At 58.4% G+C, this 26,027-nt stretch overlaps 11 protein-coding genes across 11 annotated transcripts; 4 read left to right on the forward strand and 7 right to left on the reverse strand.

The window, feature by feature from the left end:
• B0H64DRAFT_369138 (uncharacterized protein) lies at positions 1-1,985 on the reverse strand (the record flags this gene model as incomplete). Its single annotated transcript, XM_062802003.1, has 3 exons — positions 1-769; positions 813-1,024; positions 1,080-1,985. The coding sequence occupies 3 exons, from the start codon at positions 1,983-1,985 to the stop codon at positions 1-3; spliced, it is 1,887 nt and encodes a 628-aa protein (XP_062663319.1).
• Positions 1,986-2,244: 259 nt separating this feature from the next.
• Positions 2,245-3,465, reverse strand: B0H64DRAFT_1424 (uncharacterized protein). Its single transcript, XM_062798286.1, has one exon. It carries the CDS (start codon positions 3,188-3,190, stop codon positions 2,504-2,506), a length of 687 nt encoding a protein of 228 aa, XP_062663320.1. The 5' UTR covers positions 3,191-3,465; the 3' UTR covers positions 2,245-2,503.
• Positions 3,466-4,135: 670 nt separating this feature from the next.
• B0H64DRAFT_1429 (mid region of cactin-domain-containing protein) lies at positions 4,136-6,230 on the reverse strand. The gene is made up of 3 exons (XM_062798303.1): positions 4,603-6,230; positions 4,326-4,358; positions 4,136-4,249 (listed from the first exon to the last, which is right to left on the reverse strand). Exons 1-3 carry the CDS (start codon positions 6,028-6,030, stop codon positions 4,232-4,234), a joined length of 1,479 nt encoding a protein of 492 aa, XP_062663321.1. The 5' UTR covers positions 6,031-6,230; the 3' UTR covers positions 4,136-4,231.
• Positions 6,231-6,518: 288 nt separating this feature from the next.
• Positions 6,519-12,346, forward strand: B0H64DRAFT_427996 (uncharacterized protein; the record flags this gene model as incomplete). The annotated part of the gene is made up of 3 exons (XM_062805824.1): positions 6,519-10,442; positions 11,212-11,755; positions 11,823-12,346. 3 exons carry the CDS (start codon positions 6,519-6,521, stop codon positions 11,942-11,944), a joined length of 4,590 nt encoding a protein of 1,529 aa, XP_062663322.1. The 3' UTR covers positions 11,945-12,346.
• A 207-nt stretch (positions 12,347-12,553) lies between these two features.
• Positions 12,554-14,061, forward strand: B0H64DRAFT_447722 (uncharacterized protein; the record flags this gene model as incomplete). The annotated part of the gene is made up of 4 exons (XM_062807014.1): positions 12,554-12,965; positions 13,025-13,229; positions 13,327-13,491; positions 13,783-14,061. 4 exons carry the CDS (start codon positions 12,554-12,556, stop codon positions 13,931-13,933), a joined length of 933 nt encoding a protein of 310 aa, XP_062663323.1. The 3' UTR covers positions 13,934-14,061.
• A 597-nt stretch (positions 14,062-14,658) lies between these two features.
• Positions 14,659-15,983, forward strand: B0H64DRAFT_437027 (uncharacterized protein; the record flags this gene model as incomplete). The annotated part of the gene is made up of 5 exons (XM_062806213.1): positions 14,659-15,064; positions 15,125-15,338; positions 15,425-15,537; positions 15,616-15,731; positions 15,804-15,983. 5 exons carry the CDS (start codon positions 14,659-14,661, stop codon positions 15,981-15,983), a joined length of 1,029 nt encoding a protein of 342 aa, XP_062663324.1.
• Positions 15,984-16,112: 129 nt separating this feature from the next.
• On the reverse strand, positions 16,113-18,141 carry B0H64DRAFT_447728 (uncharacterized protein; the record flags this gene model as incomplete). The annotated part of the gene is made up of 4 exons (XM_062807015.1): positions 17,816-18,141; positions 17,163-17,693; positions 16,924-17,058; positions 16,113-16,856 (listed from the first exon to the last, which is right to left on the reverse strand). The coding sequence occupies exons 1-4, from the start codon at positions 17,870-17,872 to the stop codon at positions 16,113-16,115; spliced, it is 1,467 nt and encodes a 488-aa protein (XP_062663325.1). The 5' UTR covers positions 17,873-18,141.
• Positions 18,142-18,406: 265 nt separating this feature from the next.
• Positions 18,407-18,875, forward strand: B0H64DRAFT_379211 (uncharacterized protein). Its single transcript, XM_062802631.1, has one exon. It carries the CDS (start codon positions 18,613-18,615, stop codon positions 18,835-18,837), a length of 225 nt encoding a protein of 74 aa, XP_062663326.1. The 5' UTR covers positions 18,407-18,612; the 3' UTR covers positions 18,838-18,875.
• Positions 18,832-21,888, reverse strand: B0H64DRAFT_379214 (uncharacterized protein). Its single transcript, XM_062802632.1, has 2 exons — positions 20,940-21,888; positions 18,832-20,875 (listed from the first exon to the last, which is right to left on the reverse strand). The coding sequence occupies exons 1-2, from the start codon at positions 21,444-21,446 to the stop codon at positions 19,031-19,033; spliced, it is 2,352 nt and encodes a 783-aa protein (XP_062663327.1). The 5' UTR covers positions 21,447-21,888; the 3' UTR covers positions 18,832-19,030.
• A 611-nt stretch (positions 21,889-22,499) lies between these two features.
• Positions 22,500-24,102, reverse strand: B0H64DRAFT_1505 (uncharacterized protein). The gene has a single exon (XM_062798423.1). The coding sequence runs from the start codon at positions 23,747-23,749 to the stop codon at positions 22,616-22,618; it is 1,134 nt and encodes a 377-aa protein (XP_062663328.1). The 5' UTR covers positions 23,750-24,102; the 3' UTR covers positions 22,500-22,615.
• B0H64DRAFT_447730 (peptidase S8/S53 domain-containing protein) lies at positions 23,912-25,823 on the reverse strand (the record flags this gene model as incomplete). Its single annotated transcript, XM_062807016.1, has 4 exons — positions 23,912-24,507; positions 24,573-25,196; positions 25,243-25,567; positions 25,738-25,823. 4 exons carry the CDS (start codon positions 25,821-25,823, stop codon positions 24,364-24,366), a joined length of 1,179 nt encoding a protein of 392 aa, XP_062663329.1. The 3' UTR covers positions 23,912-24,363.
• Positions 25,824-26,027: the final 204 nt, after the last annotated feature.

Here is a 26,027-nt window from a genome sequence, read left to right on the forward strand (position 1 = left end):
TCAGAACCCCTGCGCAAGCCCATACCCCGCGGCAACAGCGTCCTCGCCACACGGCCCCATGCCCTCCAAGCTAACAACGCCACCGGCAGTAGCAGTAACCCACCCCTGGATCTGCTGCTGCTGTTGGTGGTGGTGATGATGAAGGTGGTGGTGCGGGTTGTGGTGCGCATAGGCGCCGCCGTCCGTGTCCATCGCGTCCCCGTAGACTTCCGGTAGAGCTAAGGGGTAGGCGGCGGTATTCGGTGCGAAGGGCAGGCCGTGGGTTTCGCCTCCATGGGAGGCCGCGTGCTGGTGGTGGTGGTGGCTGTGGTGGTGATAACTCCCCGGGGGCGGGGACACGGGACCGCCGCCGAGAAGTTGCCCGTAGGGGGAGTGGTGGAACAGAGGCAGCGGTTCCGGTGTCACGGGCTCGTCGAGCGCGGCGCCGGGCTCGCTGGAGGCGCGCGCCATGATTGTGGGTGCCGAGGCGGAGGTGTTGGGGAAAAGTTGCGGTTCTGGGTAGTCGTAGTTTAGTCCTGTGTTGCTGCCGGTTCGCTCCATGCTCTGGGTTTCGGTAGGGCTCTGGTGGAAGAAGGATGTGGGCCCGCCGTATGGGGAGGGTGATGAGGAAGGGTCGTTCATGAGGTGGTGGATGAATGGGCCCCTGGCGGCGTTGTGGTGGTGGGGCGAAGGGGGGAACTGGTAGTGCTGCAGCTGGGGTTGGTTGGGGGCAGCATTGCTGCTACTGCGGAGCGACTGGCGGCTGCCGCGGAGAACCCGGCCACCCTTTCTGCCGAACGAGTGGTGGTGGTGGGCGGGGGTAGTTCCGGTACACGCGCGAGGACAGCCCGCCGTGGCTTGCGGCGCTGCGCCGGGATTGGTTGTCCTTGCGGTAGCGCGTTGTGCTCTGCACGCCGGCGACGGCCCAGGGTTCGAGGTACCACTCGGTGGACTTCTTTGTCTCAGTTTGGGGATTGGGCGTCGTGGACCCGGTTTTGGCGTCGAGCGTAGTCGTGCTGTTTCTGCGCTCGCGCTTGGTGAAGGCCTGGGCGTTGTTTGTTAGTGGTTGCTGATGGGGAGAATGCACTCCGCAGACTCACCTGGTTCATGCTCAAGTTGTGCCGGATGCTGTTTTGCCAGCCCTTGTTGGTGCTCTTTCCCCTGTCTGTGTTCTCGCGGAACCACTGGTAAATCTCCTGCAGCGTCATGGCCTGCCGCGACGTGCTCAAAAATGCGCGGTAGATGAGCTGAGCGTATGGTGGTTCTTCGGGTTTCCCCTCGGCGGCTTGGGGCTGTGAAGCAGCAGAGCTTCGCTTGCTGCGAGGTCGAGTCTCGCTTGCAATGTTGACCAACGTCGGAGCTTGGCTATCGATATCATCGTCCGGAGTACTCGCCATGTCATCCATCGGCATCGAGAGTGTCGTGCTGCATGGCGTCAACGGGTGACCGCTCTCAGGAGTCGAGGGGTATCCGTCTCTGGGCGACGTGTGATACCCGGCTGGGTAGGGCTCGGTCTGGCTTCGGGCGCGCTGGTAGTCGTCTGCTCCGTCAAAGGTCTGGGATGGTACAAACGGCATTGCGTCCGCGGGGAAGGATGTCGGGATGTCGCCGTTGGGAAGGTAACCCGAAAGTTGCGGGTCTAACCCGGGATACCGGCTGTGGAGTTGCTCCGTTGCTGCTTCCCAGGGGGTAGGGCCAAGCTGCTCTGGCGAGTCCCAGCTGCGGGGAGACGACTGATTCGAGCCCGTCTGAGGAAGGCTGCTGAGCGCGGGAGAGCCGTGGAGTGCGTAGTTGTCCAACTCGTCGCTGCTGGTCTGTGATCCCAGACATCCGCTCCAATGACTTGGCACGTAGGCGCGATGGCCGTCATTGTCGTGGCTTTGGAGGGCGCTCATACCGGCAACAAGCTGGTGTTCCACCTGGGCTGAATCCGAGGAGACACTGGAGCGGGACACTTGCTGCGGGGATGAGATGTAGAGGGCTCCCATGCTGGGAAGCGCCGCCATTTGCGCGGCGATTGCGATTCGAGATGGTCCCTGGCAGGAGGGGCGGGATAAAAGAAGAGAAGGCCGGCGGTCAAGCTGCGACGAACAGGAGGAGTCGAGGTACAAGATTGGTGTCTTGCTCAAGGCAACGAGGACAAAGAGATGTGAAGTGGACAACGGCGGAAGTGTGCGAGAGGGTGACAAGATAAGTTTGATGTGCTAGAAATCCTCGTTGGAGGTTGGGCCGGCCGGAGAGAAGTAGTCAGTCCTCGTTGAGGATCAAGGCTGATCTGTTGGTCGGCGAATGGGCTGGGGTCCCGGGAGTTATCTGCCAGTTGCTGTCGAGAGCCCGGAAGGGGCGATCCCTAGCAGGGGTTATGCAGATTGCGGGCGCCTTGTATCTTGGTACCTTTAGCAGCCCGGAGGCTAGGATGTAGCGGGGACTTGGTGAGCTTCCGCGGCGGAAGCGCAGGCAGGGGTGTTTGAAGATACTGGTGTAAGGTTGACCTTGCCAGCTCACTGACTGGTTGACCGGGCGTCTACATCACGATGCCGGAGCAGGCAACGTGCCTAGTGAGTACCATGCAAGTCTGCACTACCAGTGTGCGTGGAGACCGAAGGAGGAGCGAGATGCCGCCGCCGTGTGCTTCGGGTGAAGTACCATGTACCGAATCCTTTTGCACTCGCTGGGTGTGGCCCGGGGCGTAGGGTGTACACCGTGTGGCTGCGTGTTCTGTACCTGTTGTTGCCTGTGTGGTGTGAGGGAGAGGGGTGTGCGTATTCGTATGTGCGTGTGCCTGTGTGTGCGTGTGTGCTAAAAAAGGGCGAGATGCAAACGCAGATTGGGCGCCTGAGCCTGTTCCAAGCATTCCACAGTTTAGAAGACGGTGTTGTCCAGCCGGGGTCGAGCAGCCACAACCTGGGGGGTCGCTCTGATCCGATCCGGCCAGCCTCGCAGCCGCGGGCCTGGCGCACAGTACCAATATGCCGTCCCCCACATGCGATGCCGCATACTGCGGCCGACCCAAGCTCAACCGGGATGAGAACTGAGAGGCGACATTTGAGATCGCCCTGACCCCAGCTCCGACCCCGGTCCCGACCCTGTGCCCGCGAGTGGAACTTCCCGACCGCATCATCAGCCAGCACCTCTTGCTGGTGGGGCACGCAGGAGTCCGTCTCTGCGCTGAGAGGTTGATGACTGTTTGCCGATTTCTCAACGACTTCATTACCAGCAGCAGCTTGTCGAGCCCGGCTGCTCTCCCTGCCGTCGGCCGTGCAGTATTTGTGATTGTTAGCCACCGCCGGCCTGCTCCATCAAAGCGAACAATTCCGTGGGCGAGGGAGCAAAAAATGGCGGAGGAGACAGGGAACAAGCCCCGGAAGGGTGCATGTCACCGGTCAAGTGCCTGACTGGGCCAATCATGGATGCGGGTTGGGACAGTTGGTCGCTCACGCCCAATGGCGATGCAACGCCTGGCCAGCCGACGGCATCTCGCACCGTGCCAGGCCTCGCGGCAATCTCTGGGGAATCTGGGCTGCAGAACCGGTGTTTCATTCTAGAAGGCTTGTCGAAACATGCAGGTTCAGCATTTGCGCAGCTGCCTGGATGCTTGCTATGGGGCAAGCAGCAGGAAGCCGGTGGCGGGATCCAGGAACGTCAGCGAAGAGAAGGGTGTGGGGAGTGAGCCTCAAACAAGCTACAGGAACGTGTCGGCAACACAGTAGAAGCCAGTCTCCATTCCGGTGCCTATCCGCGACGGCTCCGTGTCCCCACACATGACCTTCACATTCAGGAACAGCAGGCCAGCCCAGGGGACAGGCGGCCCAGTAGGCAGCGCCGCGGCGTGGTTCTTCCCAAAGGTGATCTGCCCAGACGAGGGAATGGGTGGCGCGATCGCGTTCCACGCCCGAAGCCGGGAGACAGCATCCTCAGACGTGACGGAACAGAGCCCGCGCGTCGGCGGAGATAATGGCGGAATGATGAGCTGGCCAGAGCAAGGCGTCACACAACCAAGGCAAGGCTGGACGTTGTACTCGCATCAACTCTCATTAACTCGCTCTGTGGCCGGTCGGTAGTGGGACAGTCCGCTGCAGTATCGGCAGAGAGATCATACAGGTACAACGGCCGGCTCGACTGAGATGGGGCCTCTTGAACGGGCCGGCGCCGCCTCGGTCGGCCCACTCCCAGCTCGGAAGCCGTCCGTTCCAAGGCGCGATTCCGGGATCGACGAATGCCGTGCCGGAACCGACTTGCCGAAGAGAGTACTTTACTTGCGGTAATAAACCTGCACGCAATGTTAGTCTCCGGCTTGGCTGCTGCGGCATGTCTCGGACGTCTGCCCGCTTTGGATATTTACATACCTTTTTGAACTGGAAGTGCAGTTGCAGGATGCCCTGTTAAGCTCAAGTCAGCACTCGACTTCCATGTTCGACGCAGCTCAACGCAAAGCTTGACAGTCGCGAGGTCGGTGTTCCGTTCACCACCGAGGCAGAGATGCGCGTAAGTGGCGCGCATTGGTAAGGGGATGATGCAGGCCGCGGGCCGGGCCCGAGACGAATGCGACCCCCGCGATCTCCAACCCGCAAATGCGGCACAGCAGCATGAGGAAGACAACACGTGAATTCACACCGGACGTACCTTGTCAAAACTGCTCTTGAACCCTCGCTCTTTCTTGGCACTGTAGTCCCATTCCCGGTCCACGATTCGGAAGGCGATATCCTCGTAGGGCGGGCCGGCGATGAAACGGATGAGACAGGTGTCTTCCTTGCCGGCGGGGGCAAATGACTCGCCCTTTCGGCGACCATGCTCCCGAATGATCTTGAATGTCGGCGCCTTGGTCTTGTCGATGAGGTCAGGGTAGAAGACGTTGAACCGATAGCCCTGGACGACCTTGGGTGGCGGATTGTCGTGGTCGTAGTGCGTCTGGTTGTACTTGTTCCACTCGTACCCCATCAGCACGCGGTTGAAGTAGCGCGGCTTTCGGGGCCTGTGTTTATCGGCCCAGAGAGGCTTCTGGATGCCCGGAACAGCTTCTTCCGCGGCGAAGATCTCCTCGCCTTCGCCGACCCCGCGTGCAACTTCGCGGTCATACAACGCCTTGGTCGCCTGCGAAAAGTCCTCATTCCCAGCCGACGCAAAGCGAGCAGTCCCTGGCGGTGGTGCGCTGGAACTGCTCACGCCCACGGTTGTCGAGGGGGCCGGCTTAGCGACGGCCTTGGGGGCGCCCGGCAGTAATTCGGGGACGCGGTCGGAAAACCCATCGGAAGCCTCCAGTGCCATTGCTCTTTCCGGATCCCGCGCCTTGAGCATCTCGACCCGAGCCTCCTTGATCACGGCGCACACCTTCTTTAGCTTGGCCTTGGCCTTGTAGACCAGTAGGCTCTTTAGTAATGCCTCCCAGTAATCCGTGTCGATCGGCTCGTTCGACTGCAGTTTGGCCTTGATCTGCTTTTCCAGTCCCTCTAGCTGCTCCAGGGTCTTTGGGCTGAGGATCCGGTCGACGTCAGATGCCACCGAAGTCACCGCTCGTCCTTCCGGACCCTGCGGCTTTAATTTCTGGCGGCGATCCGAGCAAAGCGCCAGCAGGGCCGTCCAATACTCCTTGTTCCGCGCGTTGTGTTCAAGGGTATGGTAAGACCGAACGTCCTCCTCGAGTTCCTTTAGCTGCGCTTCGTTCAGGCTCTCCACCACGGCCTCTGGGGCGGGTATCTGGATCTCGATGTCGTCCTCGTCATCATCGAAGGAGTCGCGATCGGGATCGATAAACCGCAGGCCGAAAGCTAGGTAATCGACGGGTTGGGCGCGCTGCTCCCGAACGCGAATATCGGCCTTCTTCTTAGCCTGCTTCAAAACAAACTTGTCCTCGTCGGCGATGAACTGCTCCGACTGCTGGTCCTGCGTGAGGTACCTGCCAACAGCGGCTGCCGGATTATTTCTCGGGGGTAGCTGGCGGGAAGACTTCGCGATGCGGTTCGACGAGTCGTAGCGTGGCGCTGTGATGTCGCGGTCTCTGTCCTTGCGCGGTGACTTGGAGCCGTCGATCATGGCTTGCCGGTCTGGATTCATGGTGATGCTGTGATTTCGGTATTGTACGGTGGTGGAATGATTGGGGGCTAGAAGGTGTGGAATAACGGGGTAGGGGATGTTAGATGCAAGTCTGGTGCTTTCTCGTTTCTCGGTCGAGGGCTTGGAAGTTCTTCTTGTGCATCCGTGGATCAAGGTTGACGAGGCAAAAGTCCAAGCGCGCGCGTGAGTTCAACAGGCACAAGCCGCCAGCGGCCTGAACCGCAGAGCTCCTCCCCTCGCGCGGGGCGACCCGCCAAAATTAACTGAGCCCAGCCGAGCCCCTGCCGGTGAAGCTTGGCATTGGCGGGCCAATTCAACACCAAGCCGCTCAGCTCCGCGGGCCGTTCCATCTTCAATCATCGATTCAACGAATTAATAAATTCATCGCAACCGACACAAGCCAATGCGGCACACAGGTTTGCCATCGCTGGTTTAGTGATTGGACAACAGAATGCCTCCATAACAAAGCAAACACGCCAAGCGACCCTATGTACAGCATCGGCAACCAGGGCAAGATCATGCGCAAGTTGTTGGGCAAGACCACGTCGGATTCTGCCCACGACACACCCCCTCAAGCTGCTATCACTAGCTCACCTCTTGCTCCCCATTACCGCCCCACTGCATCTCAGGATGCCGTCTACGATGCTGGTGTCCCGATAGCTTCTCTGGACCGCTCTCCCGATGGACGGTCCGCTGTGCTCGCTGGGCGCCATGTGCTTAAGACGGTCACTTTCGATGGCCTCACTGTAAAGGACGGCATCGACCTTCGCGCATTGCTCAATGCCCAACCTTCTCAGCGAAGCAACATCCCTACCACTTCCGTCGCCGACCAGCTGTCCATCAAGGCCGTCAAGTGGGGTGAACCGCAAGGCAAGCAGGCCCTCTTCACTGCCGGCGCCAGCGGCAAGATCTTTCAGTACGACCTGGTGCGCGCCGGAACTACCGCCATCGGTTCCCCGGTCGACTGTGTCCAGATACGAGAAGACTCCCGCCAGGTCAATGCGCTGGACATCAACCCCCACAGGAACTCGTGGTTACTGTCGGGCAGCCAGGACGGGATTGTGCGCTGCTTCGATGTCCGACAGCCCACCCAGACCCGAACCGGCGCCACCTTCCGCTCCATCCAGGCGTTCAAGTGCAACGCCGACGGTGTGCACCATGTCCAGTGGAGCCCACGGGACGGCTTCCTCTTCGCCTCCGCCACCGAGCAGGGCTTCGTGCTCAAGTGGGACATGCGGAAGCCCAGCGCGCCTATCTTGCGCATCAAGGCCCACGAGAAGGCGTGCATGTCGATGGCGTGGCACCCAGACGGTATCCACCTTGTCAGCGGAGGTCTCGACAGCAAGTGCAACATATGGGACATGTCCAAGCAAGACAAGCGCCAGAAACCCAAGTGGACTCTCTCAACCCCGGCTCCTGCTGGCGCGCTTGCCTGGCGTCCGGGTCAATGGTCGGCCACCGCCCAAGGAAAGCGTGCCTCGCAACTTGCCATATCTTATGACGAAACCAGCCAAAAACGCTACGGTATAAATGTGGTACACATATGGGACCTCGCGCGGCCCACCATGCCCTACAAGGAGATACAGAGGTTCGACAGCTCGCCCAGCGCCATCCTCTGGCACGACCAGTACCTTCTTTGGACCGCGGGACAGGACGGAATTTTTAGCCAGTGTGACATCACGTTCGCTCCCAAGGTCATCGACCGCCAAGCGGTATCTACCATGGCCTTCTCCCCTAGGGGTGATGTGCTCATGCTCCTTGATGAGCGTCCCCCTCCCCAAAGGCCACGACCCCACGTTTTGCACCACGATGATGTCGGAGTCCCCTCTTATAGCTCGAGCCCCACAACCCCTAGATTCAGTGTCAGCCGCAGCGATTCCGAGGACGATGCTATGGGGAGCTTCATAGGGCCAAAACGCCGTGGCAGCCGCAGGCGCCGACCCAGCACCCGCTCCACAGCGACACTCAGTACGACACCGCCAGCGGGTCCGACCACGGAAGAGATTATGTCACTCGAGCAAACCATCAAGGCCACCGGCACCTACAAACCTCAGCAAGCCATGGCTGTTGGTCACGTCCCGTCTACTGCCAACGTGGACGTGTACGGATACCTAGCCATGAACTACCTCGAAGCACTGCACAAGGACCTACCCTACTCAGCTGGTTCAGGCTCCCTCCCTGACCGCGTTGCAACCATCCTCGAACACTACGCCAGGGCTGCGGCGAGCGTTAAGCATTTTCGGCTTGCGCAAACCTGGCGCATTCTCGCCTATGCGGTCGACATGCTACTTCACAGGCGTGCACAGTACCACCTTGATCGCCGCATGGACCGCCACCACTACGCCGCAAAAAGAAAGAGCGAGGCTAAGGCGAAAGCGAAGGCCAAGGCGTTAGCAGAACTCTTTAATGCGCCGATACAGACCACGGTCGATGGAGAGGAAACACCCCGGAAAGTCGTATCCATCGCCAGCTTTGACAAGGCACTGCATCCGAGATCTTTGCTGTCCGAAGAGCTGGAAAGCACATCCAATGTCCCCACCCCCGTTGCGCGCCCAGTGCCAGATGACCCAGGGGTGCCACATTCAGCGGAGAGAGAGCGCGGGAGAAAGCTGACCCCAATCGTTGAACCCGAGAGCTTTACGCTTCCCCCAGCAGCCCATCCACCCTCGTTGGTCATACGCAAACGGCTCGACTCGGTGCCGCTCTCCGTCGCAAGCCATGATAGCGGGGCGACACATGCAAGCACGGAAGGGTACGACTTTTACGATACCGAAGCCATCCTCGGCAAGCCGGTCAAGGTCCCGAGCCCGAGGTCTAACCCGACTCAAGTGCACGAGCACCGTGAGCGGGGGTCACCGGGCACAACGCGGAGACCGCTTCTCCGACAAGACTCCGAGGAAAGCTACGTCCACCTTTTTTCCATCTCAGACGATAGTAGGCGGGCGACCGGCCTCACGGCGTCGTCGGACGGCAGCCTAACAGGGCAGGCGGCTCGCGCAGCCATTGTCGCCGGGCTTCGCGATGGAAATGAGGACGCCTTGCAAGACCACATCGGCGGCAAGGAAATCCGGAGGGCCACGGAACATAACCCCGATGTGCCGTTCCGCACGATGCTCGGAAGAACCGAGACGGACATGACGGGCTTCACCGATGAGCACCACGCCATCACACAAACCACCACGGACAGCTTTGAGTCACGCTTCCCTTCACAGACAGATGCTGACTTTGTGGTCGAGTCACCCCTGTTGGAACCTCCATCCCCCGAATCTCCCATGTCCCCCGACGACGACCAATCCCCTTTCATCGTCGAGACGGACTACCTCTGCTGGCCCGACGACCACCCCTACCCCTACCCCGTTGACCCAGCCTCCGGCTTCTCGGCCGTCTCATCCACGCCTCTCCAGCCCTATGCCCTCATCTCCCGTGCCCTAGCCTTCGAAACCAAGTCCTCCGCCCTCAACGCCTCGGCCATCATCCTACTCCTCAAGCCGCTCCTCCCAGACGGCGTTCTAGACCATTTCCAAGCCACTGCCATCCTACGCCAACACCACGCCCGGCTGATGAGCATGAAGCTCTTCACCGAGGCCGCCCTGCTCCGCAAGCTGTGCATGAAGGGCTGGCCGGGCGGCTCGCTGGCCACCTGGGGCGACAACTACCCCGCCATCTTCACCTCCGCCCAGCAGGGCGTGCAGGCGAGCTTTGCCTGCACGAGCTGCCACAAGCCGCGCGACGTCGACCGCCGCGCGTCATCAACCGAGTCAGTCTGGCGCTGTGAGCGCTGCAAAGCCGTCATGGCGCCGTGCGCCGTCTGCGGCGCGAGAGACGCCGTCGCGCCCACGGCTGCAATGCCGCTACCCACCTCCCCCCACCCCAAACCCTGGTTTGCACAACACCACCACCAGCGGGCAGAAAGTGATGAACCGACGCTGACCACATGGTGGTACTGCCCCGGCTGCGGCCACGGCGGGCACTCATCCTGCCTGCAAGCGTGGCACGCGACGCTCGAGGGCGGGATGCACGCCGCGCTGGACGACGCGCCCGGGTCGGAGCCCTCAGATGGCTGCTGTCCGCTCGATGGGTGCGGCCATGCGTGTCTACCTGGCCGGCCTGGTGCTGAGACGGTGGTTACGCGTACCGAGGATGCGAGCCGTGTCGTGCGGGAGGCGACGAGGGCGGTTGCCAAGGCGACTGTGGCGGCGGCGGCGGCGGCGGCTGCCGAGAGGGGGGTTGGCACGGCCGCGGAGGTTAGTCATCTGGCGGGACAGTTTGCGGAGGAGCAGCAGGTGGATGTTGGAGTTGGTGGTGGCGGTGGGGGTAGTGGTGGTGTGGGTGGTCATTATGGCGGTGGGAAGCCTGCGCTGCCGGTTAGGAGTGATGGGAATGATATCCCGCAGAGCAGGGCGGTGGAGACGGTGAGGGAGACGTTGGGGAGCGGGGGCGGGTTGGGGAGCGGAGCGAGAGTTGGGACGGGGATTCTGAGCTCGAGTCCGGGGAGGGGGGGGATTGGTGTTGAGAGGGAGAGGAGGAAGAGTGTTAAGTTTGTTGCTACTGATGAGCGGCGGTAGTGACTGTGCCCGGGTGCTCCTTGGGTGCCATGGCCTGGTCGATGTTCGCTGCCGGGTTCAGATGATGAGAGGCTGTATGTCACCGCCACCATGTTGCACGCCTGCGCCTGTGCAAATTGATCAAGATATTGCAGTTCCCTTGTTCCTCAACCTTTACACCGTCCCAGAACCTCGCTTCTCGCCTAGGGTTAGGATGGAGCCTCTGCTCCGCCGGGTGGCCCAAGGTTCCGACCCCGTCGCATAAGCTCCGAGGGCCCTCGGGGCTAGCATCGAACTGGGTCAGGCCAACGCAACTCGTAGCCGAGGAGGATCGGGACAAGACACTGTCCGTGGCCCTTGGACATCACAATGTCGGGGGGTGTTTCAACCGCTTTCCGGGCTCCGGTGGCGGTCGGAGCACGCGCCGAGCCTCGAGGGACACGACATCAAGCCGCCTTAGGAGCGACACAGGTCGGAGTATACGTTGGCCATGACCATGAATGGGTATAAAGGAGCACTCCTCCATCACCTCAATGGAGATCACCTCATCGCAACACAATCCACCAAACGAACGTAACTTGATCCAACAAACCACCCACACCACACCATCACAATGGTCACCTCCGCCCCCAAAAAGCTCCGCATCGCCGTGATGCTCGAAACGGTCCAGCTCTCCGACATTGTGGGCATCGACCTCATCGGCAACCTCTCGCAAGCGTACATGAACGCCATCGACTCCTTCGAGCCCAAATGGAGCGTCTTCGCGCCGCACGCGGTCGAGATGGAGTTCCTCTACCTCGCGAGCACGCTCGACCCGACCTTCACGACGCCCGGCATGCGCATCGTGCCCAACATGACGTACGACGACTGCCCGCGCGACCTGGACATGGTCATCACCGGCGGCCCCATGTTCACGCACCGCCCCGCGCCGGCCGACCGCTTCATGAGGGAGGCCTGGCCCAGGACCCGCGTCTGGATGACTACCTGCACCGGCAGCATGTGGCTGGCCAGCACGGGCCTGCTGGACGGCTTGAAGGCGACCACGAACAGGGAGTGTAAGGAGGTGGCGAAGAAGATGCACCCTGATGTGAAGTGGCAGGATCAGCGCTGGGTGGTCGAGGAGAAGCCCTACGATGGGGAGGGCAAGGGCGAGCTGTGGACGGCCGGGGGAGCTGGTGCGGGTGAGTTTGCCTTTCCTGATGTGGAGTTTGACTGGAGATGCATGACCGCTGACCGGGCTTTGTTTAGGTGTCAACATGATTGCTACATACTTGTTGGAAAACTTTGACAAAGAGTTTGTCACTACACTCGCCCTGAGGCCTTTGGAGTTCCGCTTGGATGGCAACATGAGCCAGTTTTACCTGGCTTGAATGGTTGAGAGCAACGGAGATGGGATGAGAGTTGCTCGGCTTGGTGTTTGCTTTAAAGGTCACTGCACCGACCCATTCTTGTTTGTGACACTAAGCGGGATTTGCTATGGTGTTTTCAACCTGCAGGACGCAGTTCGAGTTTGGCAGCAGACTAGCAATCAGCGGCAACGGTGGACACGGTTCAGTCACAAAGTATCATTTGTCCGCCATTAACATGGCTTGTCTCATTCACTAAAGGCAATCTTCAACCCCACAATCACCAGGAGGTTACACCGCACGGAGGGAAGCGCACTTGAACAAAAGGCACACAACTTCATGATTGTTGATTTATTAAGGGATAGTTGTTGAAGGTTTCTATAGTGCGTCGGTAGCAAACCATCAGTTCCTATCAAACCATTGCCCACCAAGCCATTTAAAGCTCTCTTGTCATTCACTGCTCTTTATTTGTGTTTTTTCCTCATCGCCAACCTTGCCTTCTCCTGTTGTCTCGTGTCAAGAGTCCGAAACCACATCGGATCGGAGATCGTTTCTACCAACACCGTGACACTTATCTCTAGCCCATCTGCTACCTCATATTCTTACATCACGAACTCCAACAACTACGTGTCCATGGCGGTCATCACCTCGCTTCCGGGACTTCGTGTCACTGTCGAGTCAAACGGCGTGGCGGCTGAGGAGCACGAGCACCCTCATCCGCAAGAAGACAATTCGAGAACCATGGTCAGGGAGAACTTCGACCTCCCCCCTGATTATGAGGGTCCGCTGCCCCATCTCGTTCGGTACATCGAGGCAAAACCAGGCGAAGAATTTGAATTTGTGGTTGTCAAAGAAGCCGACGTCCAAGGACAGAGTCATCACTTAGGCTTCGGTTTCTATATCGACGGAGAACTTGCGAACCGTAGTCAAGAGTATCCCGACGCCCCATCCAGAGCATGGAGGTTAAGAGTGGGCGGCTTCTCATCTGGGAACCAATCGTCCGGGTACAGGAGGCACAACTACCAGTTCAAGGAGCTTCGACTGAGTATGTCGTGACTTACTATGGATTGCCACCCGCGTTCTTGATTGCTAATCCCGATGTAGCCCAAGGCGACGACCTTTCTACCCGGGACCTGCAACGTCAAACTAGCCTAGCACAGGAGTGTGGGATGCTGCGTGTTGTTGTCCAGAATATGGAAGAGAGCCGGTTCCTGAATTCGTTCAAACCGCACAAGATCACGACACAATTCAAGGTTACCGAGCTTCCGGAGGAAGCGCTGAAAGGCTTAACGACGGACTGCGCAACTAGGTAGGTGATGATCTTCTGGAAATCAAGTCCAGCCTAGCATGACCAGTCGTCCCGACTGTCAGTGAGTCACTTGGGCCTCTGGACTGACAACCCACAGTCTCACATCCAGACCAAGAGACCCCCCAGAGCCTCGTAGGCGCCGTCAGTGGAACTACAGCGACCCGGAGCGGCGTCCCTTTGCAGTCTTCGACTTCATTTATCGGTTGAGAGGTCAGTACCCACGACTCGCTTACCTCCCTTCCGCTACCCACCCCACACTATTGTGCGGTTACCATAAACAACAGACTGACGCTCATAAACAGAGGGCCTCATGAGAGAAGGGGTCATCCCCCGTCCCGACGCTCCACAGCAGGAGGAAGGCCCAAGAGAACTCCCGCTTCGGCTACGAGAGCCCCAGGCAATGCGCGGGAACCCCTGGCCTTCGGCTAGGGAGAAGCCAGAGCTTCCGTTTCGGCCGCGGCGAGCTGAGGCACCGGCAGAGGGCGGAGTGCGTTCCACCCCTACTTCTAGCTATTGAACCATGACACAACTGACACATCCCTTGGTAAAACAGCACTCCACCGAGCGAGAACAGCCAACAGACCGCACCCGCCACAAGAACCAAGCGTTCGGCGAAAGCCATAACCGATGCTGAGCCCACAGCCCGGTACAAGGTGCGGCGGACGGAGGACGGGCGGGAGGAGACAAACCGGACTGATGTCTGATTGCTGGCGGCTGTCTGGATGGCTGTCTGGGGGCTTGCGGCTTGCGACTTGTGGCTTGCTTGGTTGTAAGAACAACTGTGTGGGTGTTGATATAGGCGGATGGTGGTTTTGGTGGGAGAGGGAGGGCTTTTAGCTAGGATATGGGAGACAGAGCTCGGGGGAAGTTATGGATGAGGGTTCTCGTGATCAGCAGCTACACACGGAGGGTTGGTAATCGTACCTCTATGGACTTATATTTTGGTCTTTTGTTACTTGCACAATGCCAGTGACGTCGGCATCGCATCCGACATTTAAGGTGTGGTGCCGAAACTGTTCTGCTCAGGCCACGATGTGATTAACTGTGAAGACTTCGTGTTGGAACAAGTGTTTAACCCGCGTGAGGTGTGGATCGTGTGTGGTTGTGGACAGCGTTCTTGTAAATACTAGGCGGCGAAGTGAGGGCGGTAATCCGGAATTGTTATTGGTACATATTGCTTTGTTTCCTGCCGGTGGAACACTCCACAGATCTACCTTGTAGCTTATGCAGAGGATGGAGTAAAGGCCGAGAAGCCTGGGATCACCTGACAACCCGGTACCTAGGTGGTTATAAGAAGGTCTCCGAACGCGCACTGCGGGCTTAGAAAACAAACTCAGCTCACTTCGCAACTTCTCGTTGCATTCCCCAGATCCCGAACCGAGCTCGATCTCAACTGAAGGTTACTTTGAGAGACCAAGCACCAAACACCATGGCCATCATCAGCTCATTGCCCGGCCTCGAAGTCTGGGTCAATGTGGACGGAACGCCAGCCGCCGAGTACGACGACCCCGACAATCAAGTGCAGGGCATGAACCTCAATAATTTTCATGTACCGCCTGGCCGTGTCTCTCAGCCGCCCTGTATCATCAAGTATATCGAAGCGAAACATGGGGCGCCTTTCAGCTTTCACTATCTCGTGCGACCTCCCGTTGAGAGGTCGGACCAATGGATTCGGTCTATATTTTGGATTGACGGCACAAAGTTCGCTGCAAACTACGAGATGAAGTATGATCCGGTGCGAGGAGCTCGCGTCACAACTGTCGGCGCTGTTTATTCCGGTAACGCAACCGATGGGTATCAGCGGAACTCATTCTTATTCTCCCCGCTTGAGATCGGTATGTATGAACCCAATCACACTCTAAATACTCCACGGTGGCTTACCTATTATCGGCCAGCCGATGTAGTGGAGACTGGACAGGTTTCAAAAGAAGACGCGAAGGTCCTCAAGCACTGCGGGACCCTCCGGGTTGCTTTCTTTTACATAGAAAAGCAAAATGGCGATGCCGTCAAATATGACATCCGCCCTCAAGACAGCGACGACCGTGATACCAGAGCCCCTATCATCGCTGAGAAAGCACTGAAGGGCACGGCGGTCGATTGCAAGACAAGGTATGTCCCCCCTCATGGCGAGCGTCATGTTGCGGGGCTGGGTTAGTACATGTCGTGTCGAATACTAACCCTCTCATTTATTCTAGTTATATTCCTTCACCGGAGCAAACCCCCAGGAATGTCAACGCTCATAAAGACCATTATATCGACGCCAAAAAGCGACCGTTCGCCGTCTTTGAGTTCCGCTATCGATCGAAAGGTAGGCGACCTTCAAACACACCCGTGACGGTAGCGTCAACTGTATCACCTGGCTAACGAACGCGATCATCACGAACAGAGGGCCTTATCAAGGAAGGAGTCATCCCTCGCCCTGGAGTGGATGAACAGGTTGCCAACATGACCGATGCCGAGGTACGGCAGCCCTTGGCCGCGTTGATGGAGGAGCAGAACCAGGTAAGTAAACACGAGATGACGCCCGCCAGTGCTTGTGCATGATATAAAGAACAAGCTGACGGTTGACAATAGCGCTCTCTTGATAGCGTCAAGGGCGAAGATTCCACCGGGGTGGCCAATGCACCGGAAACTGGGAATCGCCGCCGAATCAAGAGCGAGGCACTGGCTGCCGCGGATGACGAGGCCTTGGCTCCTAGCAAGGAGCTGCGGCTCGATAACGGCCGGGTGGAGATCGACCTGACTGATGACTGAGACATTGTGGGTTCTGGGTTGCGGTCCATTTGGGAACACTCCCGTCCTCGGTAATTATGGGATCGGTTGGGCTCGGGAGTTTGGACTGTATCTTGCGGTGGTGATTTGGTGGGGGTATCTGAAGACTACCTATTTTGTAGCTAGACCTTCATAGAGCGGAAGGTCTCCTAGTTCTGTCTCGTGGTATATCAACGACATCTTGTACCGCAGATCCTGGAACAAGCCCCTCATCTCGGCCGCCCAGTAGTGCCACTTCGAGTCCTCCGGGTACGGCCCAAACTCGGCCAAAGCCCCATGCAACTTGTCCAAGTGTGCCGGAGTGGTGGTTGCGGCAGAAGCCATGAGCAGACAGGTAGGCATGAAGCCGGCGCCAACCGGCCTATACTTGGCCGTCTGCTCGTTTAACGCCACCAGCTCATCCGGGTACTCGGCCACCTGCCCAGCAAGCTCGGCGTTGTCCGGCAGCATCGCGCAGAGGAGGCTGTTTACTAGCATCGTAGCCGCCAGCAGGACCGCGTACTGGGCCTGGCAGAGTAGCCGGATCTTCTCCATGTCCGGGCCTCCAGGGCTGGATGGGAGGGACAGGCCATCGCTCGAGGAGTCGCTTCCTGACGGTGTTCCGACCATGTTTCGCAGGTTGTCGCGTGCCTGTGCCGTCTCGCGCAGCATCGTGTCGTACCCGATCACAATATCCGCGATATCGCCCCGTGGGTCCCGAACAAACTCGACGAGCCTCACTAGGGTCGACACGCTCGTCACCGGTCCGGGTCCGCCGTTCCTCGAAGATGTGGTCCCAAGCGGGGCGAAGGTTTCGATGACTCGCCGGAACCATGGTCCGGGCTTGATTTTCGGGTTGTAGATGCTCTCCGGAAGCTGTGGTTGTTCGTGTTACTATCGTCCTGCAGAAGCCAGAAGCGATTAGGGGGTTAATGGTCCTTACCACAGAAACAGCAAGCGTGAGGAACAGTTGGTTCTCGAAGCGGCCGCGCCAACCATTCAACGCTATGCAGTTCAGGATGTGCATCACGGCCTCGGAATGGGCCACCGGGCTATCGTCGGTTCCCCCTATCCAGCTCTTGACGGAGGGGCGTCCAGTTAGACACGACGACAATGACTCGACGACAACGCTCGACCAACAATGGGCAAGCATTCTGTGTTGGGAACAGGTCTCTGGGAAACTGTACTTGCCTGGCACAAGGTGACGATGTAGATAGCACAGAGCGTCTCTGGAGTCTGCGCGGTGGCACGGTCGGCCAAGGTATACCTGAGGCATTCCAACGCATAGACATACGCCGCCAACATCCCCCTCGACGTCTCTACCGTGTACAACTTGGGGAATAGCGCGGTGAGCGCGCCGATGGAGGCGTCCAGGGCTTTGTTGCGGCCAAGTCGCCGAGGAAGATCCTTGAGAAAGGCGCCACACCCGGCAAGGTCGTATCGCAGGTCTGATACCTCCAGCACGGCTATGTACGCCGCCGTTCCCCGTGTGAGACCGTTGCTTGGGGCTCGTCGAAGGGCTATACTCCTAGGCTCCGCATTGGCCGCAACGGCTGGTCGGTTGGGACCTTCTGAGCCCGAAGCCGGCTTTTCACGCGCCGGCTCCGGGACGGCTGCATGAGCATGCTTGAACTTGTACCGCTTCTCCCCGCAGCCGATGCAGGGAATGCGGAGCCGTGTGCACCTCGAGCAGGCTGGTTTGGCGAGATCACACTGGTTCCAGGTCAGCGGGATTCATCACATCACTCTAGGTTTCTCGCCACGGGCGGCACTGGCAGCCCGACGAGGGGCCAGTGGCGGCCCTGGCGGTGGCCCGGGGTTCGTCTGGTAGGTACCTTTTTCTTCTGCTTGCGGCATGCGTCGCAGCCTCGGCCGGTTGGTACGCCAGCCATTGTGCTTCCGAGCGCGCGGTTTTACTGGAAACGGCCAAGTCGGGTTCGAATGCGGCAGCCCCCCTTGCATGCAAGCACCGTACAGGTAAAACAGAGTACTTTTGTACCGAACGGGCGGGACGGTGCAACCAAAGTATAACCTTTTCACAATCAATAAGTTGTTGCCCTGGAGAATTGAGTCCCTTGACGTCGTTTGAAGTTCGTTCTCCTCCCGCGCGCGAGATATGTAATCGAATGGTAATACACCCAGTAAGCTCAGTCAGCCCCCCTGGCTTGGGGAGAGTGGCGAGAAAGAGGCAATCTCCAATTTCTTACAGCGGGCGGTCTGCCAAATCTGGCGTCGCCAAGAATGCACAGCACATCTTGCTGCCCAGCCGAAGATCATGGAGCCAACGAGAGGCCGAGCGTAACACCCAGTTACATTAGTCAGACTGGCTGGATTGGCGAGGATCATGGCATGGCGCATGCGTTTATCTCGGGAGGGAACCAGTGAAGGATTAGCTGGAAATAGCCAAGGCTTCATTCGTTGGTTGATAGTGTCAAGTACACCCGAAACCTCCTGAATCCTAGTTTCATGATATCTCCACCGACTATTTTGGTGGTCAGGGGACTTACTGTGTAATGCAGCACAGATCTACTCGGCATGCAACCAGTACCGTAGTTAGGTGGGCGATTAATCATCGCCACGGATCCTTCATCCTCCTGCAGTTTGCTTCCGGTATTGGTTCTCTCCTTGTGCAATGGCACTCGCTGTTTGTGTCAGATCCCTTGCACTTCACGCATGGCTAATCATGCCGTATTTAGCCCCTTGGGTTGGGCCAGGATGTGCCGAAAAGAAGTTGATGCGAAATGGTGGTGTTGGCGAAGACGTATCATTGTGTCGTCGCTTCGTTGTGATCAGACTTGACTGTACATGGCAGCTGCGGAGGCGTACTATCTTAAGTGAAAGGGGCGGGGAGTGGTAGGTAGGAGCTTTACTAGTAATAAGTTATAACTAATGCGGACCATATGTACCTAACCAAATAATTAACGCTGTTTGACAACTGTTATTCCTCAAGTGGTTTCCACAACTCCAATCCCTCACCTCCCACCTTTACTCCCAACTACCAATACACCAAAAAATGCAACCCAAGGTATCTTCCTTTTCCCAACCAAATATCACTTCGTAACCTCTTCCACTACTTCCGGTTCCGACAAGGCCACAATAGTGTGTGCAAACCCCGTCATGACTGCCTCCTTAATCCCGCTGACCATTAGTTGTTCGTCGTTTGACATGGAACTCGTCCATCTACCACCCAGCCCAAAACGAATATTCAATAGCTTGGTCAGAACAGAGCCCGCTTGCCTTGGGTTCTGACAGGGCACCTCAGCAAAGCTCTCTAATGCATCCAAGAGCAACTCCCGAATAGTCGTACAGAACATGTCCTTCGACCCCGGGACGATAGCCGCCTTCATTTCGTCCCACACGCGGTAGCGCTGCTCCTGTGTCATGGACCGCGAGGCGAACGAGCTGACCTTGCTCTCGTCGATGCACAATACAAGGCACTTCAGGTGTCGGCTGATCTCGGCGCGAATGTCGTCCGGCAGGGCCAACGGGACGATGTCGAGGTGTCGCTGGACCAGTTCCCGCGTGCAGTTGGACGCAACCGGGTGATCGATCCACCTCTGCACACCCCCCATCCATAGCTCCCGGTCGTTGTCCTTCAGGAGCGGCACCCCATCCACCTCGGTCCTGGACAACTCCGCCGCCACCTCCAATATCACCTTCACCACGCTCTTGTAACTGATCCCCACCGACGCGTACCTCGTCTCCCTCCACGCCGCCTCCCACAGCACCGTCTGAATCGTATCCGACACCTGGTGAATATCCAGCTCCAACATCAACACATGATGCAGCGCATCCGTCGTCGTCAGCGACGGATGCACATCATACAGCCCATCCAAATCCGTCGCCTCCTCTATCCCCACAAACCCCTCATTATACGGATGAATCATCGTCACCCAAATCGGCGGGCCATCCCAGCTCCTCACCGTCTTGACAAACCGTTCCACAATCGCAAACTCATCCTCCCCCGCGGACCCAATCGAGATATACACCAAACACCCGCCCATGACCCTCATCAGATGCACAAAAACCTCCCACAACTTCCACACGCTCACCGCCGCCCGGTCAAACACGCCCACGTCCAGCATCCCCACCTCGGCCGCCGCCCCGGGCCGCTGCTGCAGCACCTGCAGCACCAGCGACGCCACCGCCGCGTGCACCGTCATGCCCTGCGCCCAGATCAGGTAGACGCTCGGCAGCCCCGGGGTTAGGGTGCGTTGTTGCGCCACCCATTGTAATGCGTGCTGGTGGTCGGGCGCGTCGCAGAGTCCCTGGCTGAGCCGGGTGCCGCTGGAGGGGGAGGCTGAGCTGGGGAGGTGTTGTTGTTCGACTGCGAACCATTCCTCCCAGGCCCGGGCGGTTACGCTGTAGGTGGCGGCGAGGGACTCGTGGTAGGAGGCTTGGGAGCGGAAGTTTTGGAAGAGGGTGGCTTTGATCTGGTGGAAGATGTCCGGGAGGGGCGGGCGTGGGGTGGTGGTGTTGGTTTCGAGGGGGTGGGGGACGGCGTGGGCGTTGAGGGTGGCGGTGAGGTGGGCGCCGTGGAGGTAGGCGTCGAGCTGGTGCTGGGCCATGCTGGCGTTTTGGAGGGCGTGGAGCAGGCCGGCGTCTTTTTCGATGCAGGTTTCTAGGCGGTGGATGCGGTCCATGGCGCGGCCGAACTTTTCGTCGAAGGGGCGGATGAAGGAGGAGACGAGCTTGCGGAGGGGGGATTTGCGGTTGAAGTGGAGGATGATCTCTTCGAGGAAGTCGGCGACGGCGGCGTAGAGCATCGAGATGAGCTCGACCATGCGGGCGGTCGGGAAGAGGTTGGCATAGACTTCGATGCGGGAGAGCGTCATGCCGATCTCGACGAGCATGTCGGTGACTTTGACGAGGAGTTCTTTTCTGTTTTTGGCCATCTGTTCCGTGTCAGTCCATGCACCGTCGGACTCGGGGTGCCCAGCCCCTGAAGTTCTAACTTACCATCAGCAGCATCTTCATTCCGCCCCAGACCACCGCCAGGTAGGCAAAGTCGCCCGCCTGCGAGAGGACGTCAAAGACGCCATGGTAGTAATGCAAGATATCGACAAACCGCGAGACACGCCCGTTGTCCTCGTTCGACTGTGACTTGAACAGCTCGAGCGCCGTCTCTGCCACGTCCGTCTCCGAAGTATGGGTTAGTATCGCGGCGGCATCGACGTCCTTGATGGACTTTTGGATGGCCACAAAGGCTCTCGCATATGCAGTCCTCGCGCTGTTGATGTGTTTGGTGAGCTGCTGCTGGTTGGCGTTGACCGATGGCGACGAGAAGCGTCTTACGGCCTGGGTGTCCCACAGACGGGGCCTGGTCTGGAGCTGGTTGGCGAGTCCGGTCGAGGTATGTTCTGTCACTGCATCGAACGCGGAGGGGAAGATCAGCTGGCCAACGGCGGATGCCGATGTCTCGTCTAGCTCTCGGGGGTCTCTAGGCGCGGGCGTTCTGGGATCCATCAAGTATGGCGCAGTAATCCCTGGGTTCTGGAATGGTTGGCAAGAGCAGACCAAGTGGATGCATATCAGGCGAAGTGCGGCTAAGTGGAAAGCGTGGAAAAATGACAGACAAAAGGAGAATACGGTCTGGGCGTTTTTGGGGTTATAAGAAACCGTTGTTCGAAACCAAGAAACGATGCTATCGTGAACTAAACGGTTCCACGAGGTGCGATGCTATCGAAAAAAAGAGTCCGAGGTGAGGGACAAGGTCTGGGCCTGGCCATCCAGCAACTCGGCCACGATGTGGCTTCAGGGCAAGTCTGTCCCTCTGTCTCTTCAGGAACGCGGCGCGCTTCAGCCGCAGACCACGCGGCATGATAAAGCTTCCGAAGTCCCCGCGCGGGGGGTCATTGGGCTTTCCGTCTCTCTCCGATATCACGTCCGAGAGCTTGCAGTCCACGAGGCTCCCCATGGGGTTGGATTGGGGCGAAGCACCACGCCGACTCCGGGAACGCTCTCACCGTGTTTCCGTTCTCGCCCTCACAGCAACATGCTGTGCATTATCTGGCGCGTTTTGGGGGAGGAGGGCGCTCCAATCATGGCACATCACAGGGCACCGTGACCGGGGCCCCTGGGCTCCTTTAGGCCAAGTCTGGCCAAGCTGAACTGAACTTAAGCATCGCCGTTACACTGCATCCCGCGTGGATTCTGCCGGGGGAGGAAGGCCTGGAACTTCCCCCTCCTTTTTCAGAGACGGTTGCGTGCTTTTGGGGGTCAGAGAACCGAGAGTGTGCAGGTTCCGCCTTGGTGGCTTTTGGCAGCCTGTTCGTTCCCACCCAAGTTGATGCCGTGGTCGGGGCTGGGTGAGAGCAATTTTATCTTGAGGTTGAGCCCAGTGCGTGTTGTGATGTTAACTCTTGCCCATTCCACCCCTGAAGGTCCCGTCTCGACGAGGTAATCAGGGGTGGGATTTGGCGGCGAGGTGCCGGAGGGAGCCCTGATGTCCGCCAACGGCTGAAATCTGCCCCTATCGCCGGCCAACAATTTGCCGGCGAGTGACCAAATGGCTCGGTGTTGTTGAGGCGGTTATGGCAGACATTGGTCAGGCATTTCCAGGAAAACAGGTTCAAGTGCCAAACGTAACGGGATCTTTCGGACGTGTTCGCCTCACTTATTCCGTCTAATCAACATTAGCACCAAGCATAATATTCGTTGCTCTCCCACACAACCCCCTCCAATCCTTTGCCGCCCTTCCACCTCAGACTGGGGATCGAACCGTCCTCGCGTTCCTCAAAGATGACTTGCACCTGGGGACCCAACTCCTTCCAAATCCCAGTTGCAATCTCGGCCACCTCTCTGCTGGGATCCCAAACCAACACCTTCGGCAACGCCCACTCCCTCGCCTCCGCTACCGCAGCCAGCAGCAGCCTCTTGACATCCTCCCGCTGCTTCTCCGGCCCACCCCCCTCACGCATGACAATCCTGAGCACCTTCAACTTCTTGTCGCGCAGGTCATGGTCCCAGTAAATCCAGCTAGCCCCGTCCTCCGTCTTGGCCCCGCGATGCACCACCTCCCTCCCGAGCAGCGTCTTGCACACGTACGCATCCCGCGTGAAATGCCACGCCATCTGTTCGGGCGTCGGCAAGAAGGTAACATGCGTCTTCCCGTCCCCTGACTCCGCCAGCCGCTGGAACCGGCCCTTAACCACCTCCACATCCCGGTCGCACAGCGTTGCAACATCCGCCGCGTTTAGGAGGGCCACACCGTCAGGGCAGGCAGCGGGTAGGTTATCATCAAGAGCCAACAAGACCTGCGGGCTGCGGAAGTCCTTCCATCCCAGCCGCGTGTAGTAAACCCGGCCAATGTCGCTATACAGCGCGCCGCACTCAGTCGTCGCGTCAACCGCATCCTGCACACACCTCAGCATGTGGCCGGCCATGCCGCGCTCACGGAAGCGCGGGTTGGTGAAGACGCTGGCGATGGCGTACGCCGCCACTTCCCGGGTGGTCCCACTGCCGCTGCTGGCGTCGCCGCTGCTGGCGTCGGCGACGATGGCGCGTTTGGCGGTTACCTCGCATGCGGAGACGATGGTGGATGGGTCGTCCTTGGGGTGCAGGATGAAGTACTTGGTTCCGCCGTTGGCGGACAGCGTGGTTTCGGAGAGGGCGGTCTCGCGGCCGACGTACTGCCTGACGGTCATGGGTGGGGCCCAGGAGGCGCCGTTGAGTTCCCAGGAGAGGATGCGTTGCTCTGGGGTGGCTTCGGTGAAGACCACGTCGGCCGTGGTGATGGGCGACGAGGCCTCGGGCTCGGGTGGTGGCATGTTGATCGTTGATGGTGTTACTGTTGGAGAAGTTGTGGTGGAGTGCAAGTTTTGGAGGCGGAGACGTCGTGAGCTTCCGATGAGTCCGTCCGGTTTGCGAGATGGTAACGCTGATTCCCAGGGGATCAAGATGTTACTTATGCCCGTCGGAACTCTTCCTTCACCGCTTGTGTCTCGTGTTGTCGTTGAAAACCCTCGGATGTTTCTCTCAAGAAGTCTCGATTCGTGATGTGATGCTGTAGGCACCCTCGCAGGCTCACTCAAACTGGACTTTTTGGCGGCGTGTAAGAATTGAGATAGCCAGGAGGGGTAACACGCGCCGAGTTCAGGGGCCAGGGACCTTCCGGTTCGAATGAAGGGTCGCTCTCACTAATGGCCAGCCGCATGCAGGACAGCGGAGACAACGAATCAGGGGCTCTGGAAACCGACGAGTTGCCGAGTTCAGCGCTAGTTGCCACCTGGGCTCTGTGTTGGGCGTTTCTCTTGAGCTTGCACAACCTTCACTGTGGGAACTGTGAGAGAGCAAAGTAAACTGAATGATAGGTACATAGCATGAGACATACCCAACTGGCATCTAACCTCCATGTAAACTCCCACATCCCAATAATGGTGGACTATGCCTGAATGTCCCCGTCGCCGGCTCTAACTGTAAGGTATTCATCACCCACATCCTCGCTTCCAAGAATCCCTCCCTCGAATACTCCTTCTACCAGATCCCCTTCGTCGTAGACCATAACCAGGCTCTCCACGTCCACCACCTAGGGAATACAAAGTCCAAAATGCGTAATGCAACCTTATGCCATCCCTGCAGCTCTTGCGATACATGCCCAACGTTCGCACGTTCAAGCTTTGTCCGAATGGCCTCTAGTACTTCCTGCTGTTCGGCTGGGGTATCCCCGCCGAAAACCCGGACTGGGTTTACTAGGTCGTAACGTTGCCCGTTTCTCTGTTCTGACATGGTGTGGAAGATGGCCCTGATGCCGGCAAGGCTCAACGGAGGAATGTCCCAGTTGACGTGCTCCGGCATATTCTCCCTCACAAAACCAATCATGAGCGCAGCAACCGCAATAGCAACAGCGGTAGCGTAGGAAGTCCCAGTCATGCGCCTTGTTCCACCGGCTTGGTCCGGCATGCTGCTTGGCCAAGCCCCCTCGATATTCTCCCCCACAAAACAGAAGTTGTCATCGTCCGGACCGGGAAGTTCGGTGGGGTTGAACAACGATGCATTGCCCAGCCCATCGGCCGAGTGAACACAAATCACACCCTCTTGGCTAGCTGGGTACGCGCGAGGGTCGTTTGCGCCACTGTTAGACGCTGCGGCAAAGATGAGCTTTCCTCGGTCGACGGCCTTTTTGATCTCGTCTTGCACTTTCTGGGGTTTGTGGCGCAAGCCGAAGGATAGTGAGATGATATCAACGTCCCACTCTTCGCTCGCAACTTGGATTGCCTAGAATAGACAAGGTGAATCTTCTCAGCCACGTTTATGCAGGGACTATAGGGGTGTCGCACTCCTCAGCAATCTGCTCCGTCGTTTCAAACGTGTTGCCCTCCGAGATTTTGGCAACATAGACGTCCACGTTCTCTGTGAGAGACAGGATGGTGCTGACGATGTGCGTCCCATGCCCACTGCTATCAACGTCAGCAGCACTGCCGACCCAGCTTCGGCGTTCCTTGAGTCGATCTTCGTCAGCAAACTCTGGGTGTTTAACGTCTAGTCCGGTATCCAGCACCGCCACTTTCAGGCGTTCGGCAGTGTCTGGAATGTGTGCGTCGACCAGAGCCTGGAACCGCCAAACCCAGTCATCTGTTCGGGCACAGCTAGCAACGAATGTTAGTAACTGGCAACAACGGTTGGCGGCCAAAGAGCCAACTGGATCCCACAACGGTTGAAAGGAAAGGAAAGCGATAGGAACCCCGAAAGCTTGCTACATCTCTGCGGTTTGATGGGTCATAGACGCCTCTGGGCAGGGTATATATTAAAGGTTTACCTGGTTGGGTCGCCAGATCCCGCGTCGATATCAAAAACAGGAGCGTAATGCAGGGGGCTTCGCACCCTCGCGCGAAATCGTTCCATCTTGTTGGGTTTCGAGAGGGGGAATAACCCAAGGTCCTAAAGATCTTCCGCGACGTTAAATTTAATTGCAGTCTTCGGGGCCCGTGTCAAGCAGGTCCCGCACAAGAGGATCACTCCAATCGTAGAATGGGGAGGCGGCCCGGCCCAGGATGCGACCTCCCCGTCCGAGGTGAACCCTGCAAAAGATCTCTCCTTGGATCAAGG

The sequence above is a fragment of the Chaetomium fimeti genome, assembly GCF_033439085.1.
Source record: "Chaetomium fimeti strain CBS 168.71 chromosome Unknown B0H64scaffold_1, whole genome shotgun sequence".
NCBI lineage: Eukaryota > Fungi > Ascomycota > Sordariomycetes > Sordariales > Chaetomiaceae > Chaetomium > Chaetomium fimeti.

What these genes read in the sequence shown, in the direction of transcription:
- B0H64DRAFT_1424 (XM_062798286.1), bottom strand. Translation starts at nt 3,190, where the DNA reads ATGAAGTCGTTGAGAAATCGGCAAACAGTCATCAACCTCTCAGCGCAG.
- B0H64DRAFT_1429 (XM_062798303.1), bottom strand. Translation starts at nt 6,030, where the DNA reads ATGAATCCAGACCGGCAAGCCATGATCGACGGCTCCAAGTCACCGCGC. An exon ending in TCAAGAGCAGTTTTGACAAG is followed by an intron (nt 4,359 to 4,602) that starts GTACGTCCGGTG and finishes TGAGCTTAACAG; the next exon opens with GGCATCCTGCAACTGCACTT.
- B0H64DRAFT_379211 (XM_062802631.1), top strand. Translation starts at nt 18,613, where the DNA reads ATGGCACTCGCTGTTTGTGTCAGATCCCTTGCACTTCACGCATGGCTA.
- B0H64DRAFT_379214 (XM_062802632.1), bottom strand. Translation starts at nt 21,446, where the DNA reads ATGGATCCCAGAACGCCCGCGCCTAGAGACCCCCGAGAGCTAGACGAG. An exon ending in GAATGAAGATGCTGCTGATG is followed by an intron (nt 20,876 to 20,939) that starts GTAAGTTAGAAC and finishes GACACGGAACAG; the next exon opens with ATGGCCAAAAACAGAAAAGA.
- B0H64DRAFT_1505 (XM_062798423.1), bottom strand. Translation starts at nt 23,749, where the DNA reads ATGCCACCACCCGAGCCCGAGGCCTCGTCGCCCATCACCACGGCCGAC.